The following is a 12,209-nucleotide window of genomic DNA, read 5'->3' on the forward strand; positions in this document are numbered from 1 at the left end:
GTATCCTCATGAGATGTTCTTTCCTTACAGCAATGGTGGCCTGGACCCGTGGTCTGCCGGTGGGGTGACCAAGAACATCAGCGATTCCCTGGTGGCAATCGTGATCCCAGATGGAGCCCATCACCTGGACCTGCGCAGCCGCAACCCCGCCGACCCCCAATCCGTGCAGCAAGCTCGAGCCTTGGAGATCTGCTACATGAAGCAGTGGATCGAGAAGGCCAGGCGCAGCCACTGAAGGTGGCACTGCAACAGTTGTACCTCCGTTGGCTTTGCTGGGAGCAGGGCCAGGCCTCGTCGCGCGGTCGTCTGAGCATTTCACTCCCGCTTCCTCCCCTGTGTCGCAGAGCTAACCATTGCTTGTGCCCGTGAGAGTAGCAGGTGGCAGATGGGTGGAGAGCATTTCTCAGATGATGAGCTGTAGTCAAAGTGCCTAGATTGAGCTGCCTGCTCTGGCTTGCTTTCCTCTTCTGCTCTTAAACGCTGCATTTTACCATAGAGTTCCTGTCCTAGGCTTGATGCCTTCCCCGCTGTGCTGGGTGGTTTTCCTGACTGCTGGTACAGACAGTGCTTTAAATGGCAGTGCTGTTGATGGTGAAGAATCCTGCTGCCTTCAGTGGGAGTGAATTTCAGACAATCTCAGCTGGTATAAGCTGTCACGGCAGGGGCATGGAGATGGTGGCGAAAGAAATCACATCATACTGTGATATTTGGTGGAGAGGTAGGGAAGGCATGGGGAAACCAGCTGTGCTGTTTGTAAAGAAACTAAACAGCCCTTATTGATGCTGGAAAAGAAATAAATATATTTTTTTTTCCCCTTTTTATTTTACTGGCAGCTTATTAATCAAAGCTGACTTGGGTGGCTTTTCCATTCTGCGCTGTACTGAATGGTCAGGGCTGGGCCCGGACTCACTCTGCTGATAACTGGCTGAGCGTGCACAATCTGCAGCAGGGTTTTATTTCTTCCTCCCCTGTTTGTCCTAATCCCCAAATACCTGCCACTGTGATGATGGTTGCCAAAGAAAACTCTGCGTGTATTTCATATGTGTGTATATCCCCCCCCCCCAAACACTTTGCTTTTTCAAATCAGGAAGCTTTCGAAGCTATTCTCTTGAAGAGCGAATGTGACACTTGTGCTGGCCAGATCTTATGAAGTGACAAATAATTGGGGCTGTGCCTTGTGTGGATTCTCCCCTCCCCCCCCATTCTGTGTATTGTTCAAATTCTGCATGATCTGTTTGCTGATGGGTCTTCAATAAAAGCCTTTTTTTAAAAAAAAAAAAAAAAAAAAAAAAAATTGTTTGCAGGACAAACTATTGAAAACACAGAATGCAGCTATCCTCTTGGATCAGCCTAAAGCCTGATGCTGAGCTCAACAAGCCAGGTGCACCGGGCTTTCTGTAAGGCTTCCAAACCAGACAAACTGCCCTGATTCATGAGACAGCATATTTGACGTTAATAAATGGCTGGGGCAGTCCCCTCGTCTTCCAGCTTTGGCTTCATTCACACTGGAGCCCTTCTTCAGAAAGGATTCTTTGCAGTTTAAAGGACAACCCCATTTCAGAAAGACTCGGGGAAGGCTTCTTGTCCCCAGACTCTTAAAATTCCAATTCTGTTGTAAAAGTTTTCTCAGCTTTGATGATATGTCTGATAGTGGTGTATTTTCCTAAGACACCAGGTGGCCTGTTCTGTTCCCAGTCTCCTCCCATCCTCTGGGAACAAAGCGGAGCCAACACTGAAATTTTATCTCTTAATACACCCCTGTGCATCTTCTTCCAATAGAGTTCCTGGCATTCCCTTGTCTTGTGTTAAAAGTGGCATTTATATTCAGACTCTGCAAATCTGAACCTCTTATGCTCTTGAGCCAGGTAATTTCTGAAGAGAGAATTCTGTAGAGAATAAGGCCAGAGAAGAGCCTGGAGAGAGCCCTTCTCCTGGGGAGAAGGAAAAGCTCTGTAGAACCTGCCTGAAACCTGCCTGAAACCTCTTGACTGCCTGAAAGCTGTTGGCAATCCCTTTTCCAATAATTCCAGATTTTGGTACTCTGCTGTAAATGCACTGCAGTCCCTTGCTCACGTACTTTATAATGACATGGTGGCCTCAAATTTGTGGAAACAAAAATGTTTTTTAATCAAGTGAATGACAGTCAAGTTTTTAGAAATACCTTTGTATCTTCTTATGTGTTAATGGATGTATGGTGATGTCCTGGTTTACTGCAAGGAATGGCATCTACAAGAGTAAATATAAATTTGAGAATCAGAAATGGTTTAACTGAGCAAGCAAGAGCCTGGTCCAGCTGCTCCCCTTGGTTGCTCAGGGTGCTGCTCCAAGTGCAAATCCTGGGATAAACATTTCCATGTTGCATGGAGGAGGACGTGGGGATATCCACGCACTGGGCTGTTAACAGCCCCTGGATATTGTAATCAGCTTGAGCCTGCTCTCTCTCCCCTGCTGGCTGCCTCACTGTCTCAGGAAATAGCTTCTTTGTTATTTGGAAAGTGCTTTTTGGTTTCAATCTGCATAAGTAATTTAAAATTTCATTCTTCTTTTCTTGCTTTTTTCGCTCCTTTCATAAGCAGAAAAAAAAAAAAGAGCCATTTTAGTAAAAAAACTTGCATTTTTGAATTTTGAGAAATTGCGTTTAAAACCAAAAGTTGTTCAGTGTGGTTTTGTTTGTGTTTCTTTTTTTGTGTGGATTGTTGTTCTTTTTTATTATTATTGTTTTTTTAGTTAATGCTACTATTCCATTCAGTGAGACTCTGATTCAAGTGCACTTTGGATCAGGTTCTTACTGCTTGGACCAGCTTCTGAATTAGGTGACTGACTTGCTGTTATTCTTAATTGTTCTTCCTTTCTGCTTTTTTTTTTATCCTTTAAGTTGAGTAGTTGAAACTTTAGGTCTTATTTACCTTAAGCATTCAGACTTCATCTTAAAATCTATGTATGTAGACACCTTTGTACGCTACCGAGGTGCTGTCTGTGGTGTTTGGCTACCTCATCTAAACGTTGGCTTCTCTGCTTGTTTTGTGGTGAGAAGAAAATGTCCACGGGAAAGGGCTGATTCCTCTTTCCAGGAGTATGATGACGGGCCGTACTTCATCTCGGGCTTACGTGTGTCCTTGGCACGGGTCATGAAGGACTGCAATTTAAAAATGTATGTTTCCTACTCAGTGGGGAAAATCCAGAAGGAAAGAAAATGAATGATTTGCCCAAGGTGTGAATCTTCCTGGTGAAACTGCAGTTTGTTTCAATAAAAATGCAATAAAATAATAAAATGTGAGATTCTGGAACTGCATTTTGCTTTGCAAGGACGTGGATTTTTATCCCTTGGCAGATTCAGAGTTCTGCAAATACAGTGTCTTGTTTCTGCTTGACTTGGGTGGAATGGGAGGAAAACTAGTTGAGGTAGTCCCCAAGGTACGCAGAAGATGTCACATGGTGATGATGAAGGTTGTGTGGATGGATCTGCAGCACTTTGCGGCCCTGCAAGTGGAGGTTTTAACTGGGCTATGTAGCCCAAAGAGTTAATTGGGCAGGGTATAGGGTGTAGAGTCTTGGGAGAGAGCTAAGTGTCTTCTGCCAAGAAATTGTCGTGTTTGTAGGTATTTTTAATTCTGAAGATTACCAAATACTGCATTGTGAAAGGAGTCTGTAGAAAGGAAAGTCCCTCCAGGAGAACCTGGAGCATGGTTTCTAAATCACAGGAAAAGTGTATGCAAAGTGAGAATTGAGTTTTGTCTCCCATGCTGTCCACCCACCCTGTTACACACAAATGTCAGTATGCTTTAAATATAAGGAGATATTTTTTTTTTCTACCTCCCCTCTTGAAGAGGGTGTTCAGCTGTTGTGGATCTAATCTCTAAGGAGTGGGAAAGAATCCTGAATGCCCTGAAGAGCTTTCTGTATGCTAAAGATTTGCACATTGACAGATGCTTTATATCCTTCCAGGACTCCTGGTGGAATCATCGTGCCTTTCTGAGGTCAGGAGGATGCTCTGGAGCCCACAAGCAGGGGGTTGAGAGAGCACAGGGGACTGTGTGCTCCAAGCCCACGTTTTTTGCTCTCTCCTGTTGATTCAGAACTCATTGCTGTGCTGTGACTGGGGGTGTGCGTTCATGAAACCATGTATAGAGGGGGAAAAAAAAGGAAGATTTTTATGGTAGTTTGAGTTAATATATCTGAAACTGCTTCTGAAGTCAAAACTGTGCATTTTTACTCCCTAGGAGCAATTTATAAACGATCACTTGGAGATCTTGGTTTGAATCCCGTTGCACCTCTGTCTCTGTCATTTGCCCTGACACTGTCATCGGTGTTGATGTTTAGCACATTACTAGGTGTTACTACAGTACCTTCTAGATTTGTTTATAGTTTAGCTTCTTGGTGTGTTTTTAAACCAAAACCTTGGTCTTACAAAAAGATGTAAGTCCAACTTCTTTAAGTTTGTCCATGTTAAAAACCTAAAATGGTCCGGTTTGTCAGTGCAGGTTAGCAGAAGATGTGTTACTTCATGTTACCAGAGCAGTGAAGAGACGGCAAAAGATCTGAACTGCAGATGACATCTGGGATAAATTCACTGTGCTTAAGTGCTTTTCAAAATTCTCCTTCTATTGTTAAAAATCCTTATTCTATCATTTTAAAAACGCTGGGCTTCGTTAAAGATTGCAGCTTCCGCTGACATTACAAGCTTTATGCTCTTGTACTATTTTGATTCCTTGATTTCCCAGTGCTGCCTCTTTTTTTTTTTTTTCCCCAACCCAACTCAATTTCACCAGAACATCTGAAATTATTTGATCCAAGTGCTTTAGGGCACTTTCATTCTCTGTGTCATAGAATCATAGAATGGTTTGGGTTGGAAAGGCCCTTAAAGATCATCTAGTTCCAACCCCCCTGCCCTGGGCAGGGACACCTCCCCCCAGACCAGGTTGCTCAAAGCCCCATCCAGCCTGGCCTTGAACACTTCCAGGGATGGGGCAGCCACAGCTTCTCTGGGCAACCTGTTCCAGTGCCTCACCACCCTCACAGGAAAGAATTTCTTTTTGGTATCTAATCTAAATCTGTCCTTTCAATAATTGAGGCCCAGTGAAGAAATTGCTTTCTAGCCTGGGTTTTATTGCTGACAGCTAATTGTATGGCTGCCCTGAGCCTTGCCCAGGTGAGGACCCAGCTCTGTCCCCTCTGCATCCCCACGATGGAGGTCCCCATGGTCTTGGGGCGCAATGCAGGGACATCAAATGGCCCACAGCAGTGAAGAGTGAGAACATGTTCCTTTAGCATGACCATCCAATACTTGTGCTCCCCAAGGTGGTAATAAGCTAAAGCAGCCATTGCTCATCTTGCAGTTGGGTTTTGGGTGCCAGATGTGAACTTTTGGGTGCCAGCTGGCAGTTGAGGTGCTTTGGGTGTAACGAGGGCACCTCCGTACTGGGAGCTGTAGTTTCTAGAAGGCGTCGGTGCTGTGTCTGAGCGTTTCCCCGGTGGGCAGCGAGGGCTCCTTGGGGCAGGGGGTGGGGTAGGGGTGGGGGGTGGCTGCTGCTGCCCGGCTCTCGGGGGCTTTCCCCTCCGCTGGCGATTTGCAAAATCTTTTAGTTCAATCCCCCAGTTTAGAAAGTAGGGGCAGCGAAACGCTGAGACCGGGAATAACAAATCCCTTCCGTTTGTCTTGTTGTTTTCTAATGTATGCGACCTCTCTGGGTGGTTTAAGCGGTTTAGGTACTTTCTATAAAAGGGATCTTTTAATGACAAAACTAATGTGATTATCTTACCGAGTGTGAGAGGCGTATTCAAGGTTTAAAGAAAATCTGTTAGAATAGCTGAATGTATCTGCTTAATCCTTTCTCTAATGTGGGTGGACAATGCTCTGGGAAGCAATTGGTCTTTCTTTCTTCGAGTAAATGCCTGGTCTCCAGAGGTAGGAACTTGTTTGCAGCTTTTTATACCCTTACGCTTCACCTTCTAGAGAATACAAAGGCGCAGGAGAGAGGCAGAGAGCTTTGAGAGGCCAAGTTTTAACTCGAATAGCCGGGGGTGTAACCAATACGGGGCCAATTCCAGCAGGCGGCCGAGCGCCCTCCGCTCCCTTTGACTGCCACCTGAATAGAGGGATCCTCCTTTTCTCTCTCCTGCTAAACCACGTCCCCCGCAACAGGTCCCTGCCTGGTTTTGTGTCTGTGCCCTTCCCGGGGTGGATCCGGGGCTTCAGGGAATCATAGAATCATTGAGGTTGGAAGAGACCCTTGGGATCATCGAGTCCAACCATCTCCCCTCCTCTACAAAGTCCTCCCCTACACCATATCCCTCAGTACCGCATCTAAACGTCCCTTAAACACAGCCAGGGACGGTGACTCACCCCCCTCCCTGGGCAGCCTATTCCAATGCCCGACCACTCTTTCTGTGAAAAATTCCTTCCTAATGTTCAGTCTAAACCTACCCTGTTGGAGCTTGAAGCCGTTCCCTCTTGTTCTATTGTTAATTACCTGTGAGAAGAGACCAGCACCAACCTCTCTACAGTGTCCTTTCAAGTAGTTGTAGAGAGTGATGAGGTCTCCCCTCAAGCCTCTTCTTCCTCATACTGAACAGCCCCAGCTCCTTAACTGGGGTTAAGGTCCTGTTTTCCCTATCAACCCTTTGGAAAGGTTTGGAAAAGTTCTGGCAGGGTGATGCCCAAGCAGGGGAGAACACAGTGATGCTGCAGGATGCAGCCATGGCTGGACCTCGGCTGGTATCATCCTGGCGTTGCTCAGCTCCTCCACTGTTCGTAGGTCTGTGCTTGTGAATCTTTGGTTTCCCTGTGTCCATCTGGGCACACAGATCTTTGAAACAGTAGGAAATCCTGTTGTCTGCAACTGTTAGTAAGGTAGGTAGAACCCCCCCGCCTTGCCAAAGTATTAAAAAAAACCCCAAGTAGTGGCTCTGGGCGTCTTTAGCACGTGGATTTGGCTTTATAGCAGACACAAACATGTTGTACTTTGCAATTTGTTATCCAAACATCCTCAAAACAGCACGTAAGGAGGAAAAGGATATTGAGCTGCTGTCTTTCCCAGATTAAGTGAAAAGTACTGTCTCCTCTCACCACCCAGCGCAGTAACACAGGGACAAGAGGCACCTCAGCATCAGTGTCTCTCCATGGAGACCGGTGCTGAGCTGGAGCTGGCTGCCCGTGCCCTGCAGTTGGCACTGGAATCTCTGCTGTGGAGACAGACAATATCCAAGGACTTCGTGCACAACCTAAAAAACAGTCCCAGGTTGTGTCAAACACTGCATTTTCTGCATGAGGGGAAAGCAATTTGTGCAGCTGAGGCCTTAGCGTCTCCCCAGCAGGCTGCTGAACGACCAGTAGTCATGGGATGGCTTAGGTTGGAGGGATCTCAGGAGGCCTCTGGTCCCAAACCTCTGCTCACAGCAGGATCATCTACAGGGTCAGATTGGGATGCTCAGCGATGTAGCCAGTTGGGTCCTGAAAACCTCCAAGGATGGAACCTGCACAGCGTCTCTGGGCATCATGCTTGACGGTTGGCGGGTTGAAAAGTTTTGTATCAAGTCTGGACCTTTTGTTTCAGTTTAGATGCGCTTTTATCCTCCCACCATGCACTATTATGAAGAGCCTGGCTCTGTCTTCTTGATGACCCCCATAGGGATTGAGGGCTGCTGTTAGGTGCCACCAAAGCTCTTCCTTTTCCAAGCTGAACAAGTCCATCTCCCCCATTCTCTCTTCACAGGCCAAGTGGTCAGTGGTACTCTCTGAACTTGCTCCGGAAGATCAATCTTCCACCAGGAGGCCTCAAGCTGAATGCAGCATTTGATTTGTGGTCACCAAGCACTGACTGGAGGGGGATGATCCCTTCCCTAGATGTCCACGAGGGCCTTTTCTGCAGAGCTGCTCCTCAGGCTGTCAGTGCCCAACCTGCATCACTGCAATGAGCCCAACCTTCCCAAAGGAGCAAGACTTTGTGCTTGGTCCTGTTGAATTTCCTGAGGTTCTTGTTGTCTCTTTCCTTCAGCACATCTGTCTGAATGGCCACCCTTTCCTGAGTGTATTAACTCTTTCCTCCAACTTGGTGTCATCTGCAAGGGTAAAAAATGCCAAAGAAGATGATGAAACCTGAGAACATAGAAGATACGCTTGGACTAGTCTTGAAAGCACTTGTTCTCTGAAATACTTGCAACATTGAAAGAAACTCATCTTTCCTGACCACCTTCTTGCTGTCTTCATCCCTACATCAATTCTGCCATGGATCCTGCTGCTGAGATCTGACCGGCTGCTGGAACAAGGGAGGAAAGCCCCACGCTCTGCCCTCAGAGCCCCGATGTGCAGCAGGGCCTTTAGATGTGCCTTGCTACACTGCTGTCCTACAGATGAGCTTTAGAAGTGACCTTCAGTGACCACAGCCACCGTGCTGCAATGAAAACAGAGCCCAGTCGTTTCTGCGAGGGGCTATGGAGCATTTTTAATGGTTACGCGCTGTCCAAAATGCTGGGATGGGGCAGAAGAGCTACCTGGGCTGCCTCCTTGGAAGCAGAAAAGGATTCCTTTTGGATGATGCTTCATATGGTCAAATGAGTCTGAGAGAACTATGCGTTGGGTCACCGTTGTCATACTGCAGATCACCATTTCCTAAGTGAGGAATTTGGACCAGAATAAGGCCAGACACATCGTGACTGTTTGTCTTCAGCAGGAATTCTAGCCTTTTAATGTGGTGTCACTGTCCCAGTCTTGAGCAGTGCTCCATGACTGCCCACCACTCCCAGGGAAGGTCTCCAGTACATCTGGGCAAATGCTGGGGGGTGTTCAGGAGTGATGGCAGGCACGGTCCGGTGGGTCACTGTTTCCAACACTGAGATTCTCCAAGCACCCAGAGCTCTGCTTCTACCCCTGCACGTGCATCAGTCTGATAGGAAGCAGCTCAACACCTTGCTGTGTTTCATTCCTGTTGGTTAGGTGTTAAAGCACCTCACCCATCCACTGCCTGCCGTTAGCTTCCGGGCTGAGGCAGGCTCTGGTGATGTGGAGCCCCATTCCTCTGGTCCAAGGGGAGAACGGTGGTCCCCTCTCCATGAAATGTGTATAAATGTATAAGCATGTAGGGGGAAAAAACAGTGTTCCTTCTCCAGAAAGAAACGTCGTGAGACCCCACCTGGAGTACTGTGTCCAGTTCTGGAGTCCTCAACACAGGAAGGACATGGAACTGTTGGAACGGGTCCAGCAGAGGGCCATGAAGATGATCAGAGGGATGGAGCACCTCCCCTATGAGGACAGGCTGAGAGAGCTGGGGTTGTTCAGCCTGGAGAAGAGAAGGCTCTGAGGACACCTCATAGCGGCCTTCCAATATCTGAAGGGAGCTACAGGAGAGCTGGAGAGGGACTCTTTGTCAGGGAGTGTAGTGACAGGACAAGGGGTAATGGTTTTAAACTGAAATAGCGGAGATTTAGATTAGATACCAGAAAGAAATTCTTTCCTGTGAGGGTGGTGAGGCACTGGAACAGGTTGCTCAGAGAAGCTGTGGAGGCCCCATCCCTGGAAGTGTTCAAGGCCAGGCTGGATGGGGCTTTGAGCAACCTGCTCTAGTGGGAGGTGTCCCTGCCCATGGCAGGGGGTTGGAACTCGATGATCTTTGAGGTCCCTTCCAACTCTAACCATTCTATGATTCTCCGAATGACCTTCTGTCCCTGCTTGCAGCCTGCTGATGTGTCCAGCCTTGCCAACTGGGCTCTTCAGCTGCCCCCTAACATTTCAGCATGGACAGGAGAGGATCTCCTCACAGGCCAAGTGCTCAGTGGTACTCTCTGAACTTGCTCCAGAAGATCAGTCTTCCACCAGGAGGCCTCAAGCTGAATGCAGCATTTGATTTGTGGTCACCAAGCACTGACTGGAGGGGGATGATCCCTTCCCTAGATGTCCACGAGGGCCTTTTCTGCAGAGCTGCTCCTCAGGCTGTCAGTGCCCAACCTGCAATGAGCCCTACCTTTCCAAAGGGGCAAGACTTTGTGCTTGGTCCTGTTGAATTTCCTGAGGTTCTTGTTGTCTCCTTCCTTCAGCACATCTGTCTGAATGGCCACCCTTTCCTGAGTGTATTAACTCTTTCCTCCAACTTGGTGTCATCTGCAAGGGTAAAAAATGCCAAAGAAGATGATGAAACCTGAGAACATGTTTTCATTTTTGGTCTCTGTGCAGAAGATACGCTTGGACTAGTCTTGAAAGCACTTGTTCTCTAAAATACTTGCAACATTGAAAGAAACTCACCTTTCCTGACCACCTTCTTGCTGTTTTCATCCCTATATCAATTCTGCTATGGATCCTGCAGCTGAGATCTGACCGGCTGCCAGGACAAGGGAGGAAAGCCCCACACTCTGCCCTCAGAGCCCCGATGTGCAGCAGGGCCTTTAGATGTGCCTTGCTACACTGCTGTCCTACAGATGAGCTTTAGAAGTGACCTTCAGTGACCACAGCCACCGTGCTGCAATGAAAACAGAGCCCAGTCGTTTCTGCGAGGGGCTATGGAGCATTTTTAATGGTTACGCGCTGTCCAAAATGCTGGGATGGGGCAGAAGAGCTACCTGGGCTGCCTCCTTGGAAGCAGAAAAGGATTCCTTTTGGATGATGCTTCATATGGTCAAATGAGTCTGAGAGAACTATGCGTTGGGTCACCGTTGTCATACTGCAGATCACCATTTCCTAAGTGAGGAATTTGGACCAGAATAAGGCCAGACACATCGTGACTGTTTGTCTTCAGCAGGAATTCTAGCCTTTTAATGTGGTGATTGTTATACCGAAGATACTTCATCACCATTCTTAAGTGAGGAATTTGGACCAGAATAAGGCCAGACACATCGTGACTGTTTGTCTTCAGGAGGAATTCTAGCCTTTTAATGTGGTGTCACTGTCCCAGTCTTGAGCAGTGCTCCATGACTGCCCACCACTCCCAGGGAAGTTCTCCAGTACATCTGGGCAGATTCAGGAGTGTTCAACACCAGGTTGTTCAGAAGTGATGGCAGGCATGGTCCGGTGGGTCACTGTTTCCAACACTGAGATTCTCCAAGCACCCAGAGCTCTGCTTCTACCCCTGCACGTGCATCAGTCTGATAGGAAGCAGCTCAACACCTTGCTGTGTTTCATTCCTGTTGGTTAGGTGTTAAAGCACCTCACCCATCCACTGCCTGCCGTTAGCTTCCGGGCTGAGGCAGGCTCTGGTGATGTGGAGCCCCATTCCTCTGGTCCAAGGGGAGAACGGTGGTCCCCTCTCCATGAAATGTGTATGAATGTATAAGCATGTAGGGGGAAAAAACAGTGTTCCTTCTCCAGAAAGAAACGTCGTGAGACCCCACCTGGAGTACTGTGTCCAGTTCTGGAGTCCTCAACACAGGAAGGATCATGAGACCCCACCTGGAGTACTGCATCCAGCTCTGGAGTCCTCAACACAGAAAGAACATGGATCTGTTGGAACGGGTCCAGCGGAGGGCCACGAAGACGATCAGAGGGATGGAGCACCTCCCCTATGAGGACAGGCTGAGAGAGATGGGGTTGTTCAGCCTGGAGAAGAGAAGGCATCAGGGAGACCTCATAGCAGCCTTCCAATATCTGAAGGGAGCCTATAGGAGAGCTGGAGAGGGACTCTTTGTCAGGAAGTGTAGTGACAGGACAAGGGGTAATGGTTTTAAACTGGAAGAGGGGAGATTTAGATTAGATATTGTGAAGAAATTCTTTCCTGTGAGGGTGGTGAGGCACTGGAACAGGTTGCCCAGAGAAGCTGTGGCTGCCCCATCCCTGGAGGGGTTCAAGGCCAGGCTGGATGGGGCTTTGAGCAACCTGGTCTGGTGGGAGGTGTCCCTGCCCATGGCAGGGGGGTTGGAATTAAATGATCTTTAAGGTCCCTTCCAACTCTAACCATCCTATGATTCTCCGAATGACCTTCTGTCCCTGCTTGCAGCCTGCTGATGTGTCCAGCCTTGCCAACTGGGCTCTTCAGCTGCCCCCTAACATTTCAGCATGGACAGGAGAGGACAGGAGAGGAATTGAGGGATGTTATTTCCTTGCAAATGCTGATTCCCCGTTCTCAATCACCACAAACGGGGCCACTGAAAGAGGCCAGTCCCTCCCAGGTCACGCAGGAGGAGAGTGGAGGCTCCCACCTTTCCTCCCCGCGGGTGAAGTCAGTCCTCGCTACGCCAACGAGACTAATAACTGTCGGGGCAGCGGGAGGGGAGCGCAATCAAGTGCG

The 12,209-nt window shown here is 48.1% G+C and overlaps 1 protein-coding gene across 1 annotated transcript in view; it reads left to right on the plus strand.

The window, feature by feature from the left end:
* Positions 1-3,277, plus strand: part of PRCP (prolylcarboxypeptidase) — a 33,679-nt gene extending 30,402 nt beyond the window's left edge. Inside the window, exon 9 of the mRNA XM_014958364.1 lies at positions 31-3,277. Coding sequence (XP_014813850.1) covers positions 31-235 — 205 coding nt within the window. The 3' untranslated portion in view covers positions 236-3,277. The remainder of the gene's footprint in view (positions 1-30) is intronic.
* The last annotated feature ends 8,932 nt before the right edge of the window (positions 3,278-12,209 follow it).

The sequence above is a fragment of the Calidris pugnax genome, unplaced genomic scaffold (genome assembly GCF_001431845.1).
Source record: "Calidris pugnax isolate Ruff unplaced genomic scaffold, ASM143184v1 scaffold252, whole genome shotgun sequence".
Lineage (NCBI taxonomy): Eukaryota > Metazoa > Chordata > Aves > Charadriiformes > Scolopacidae > Calidris > Calidris pugnax.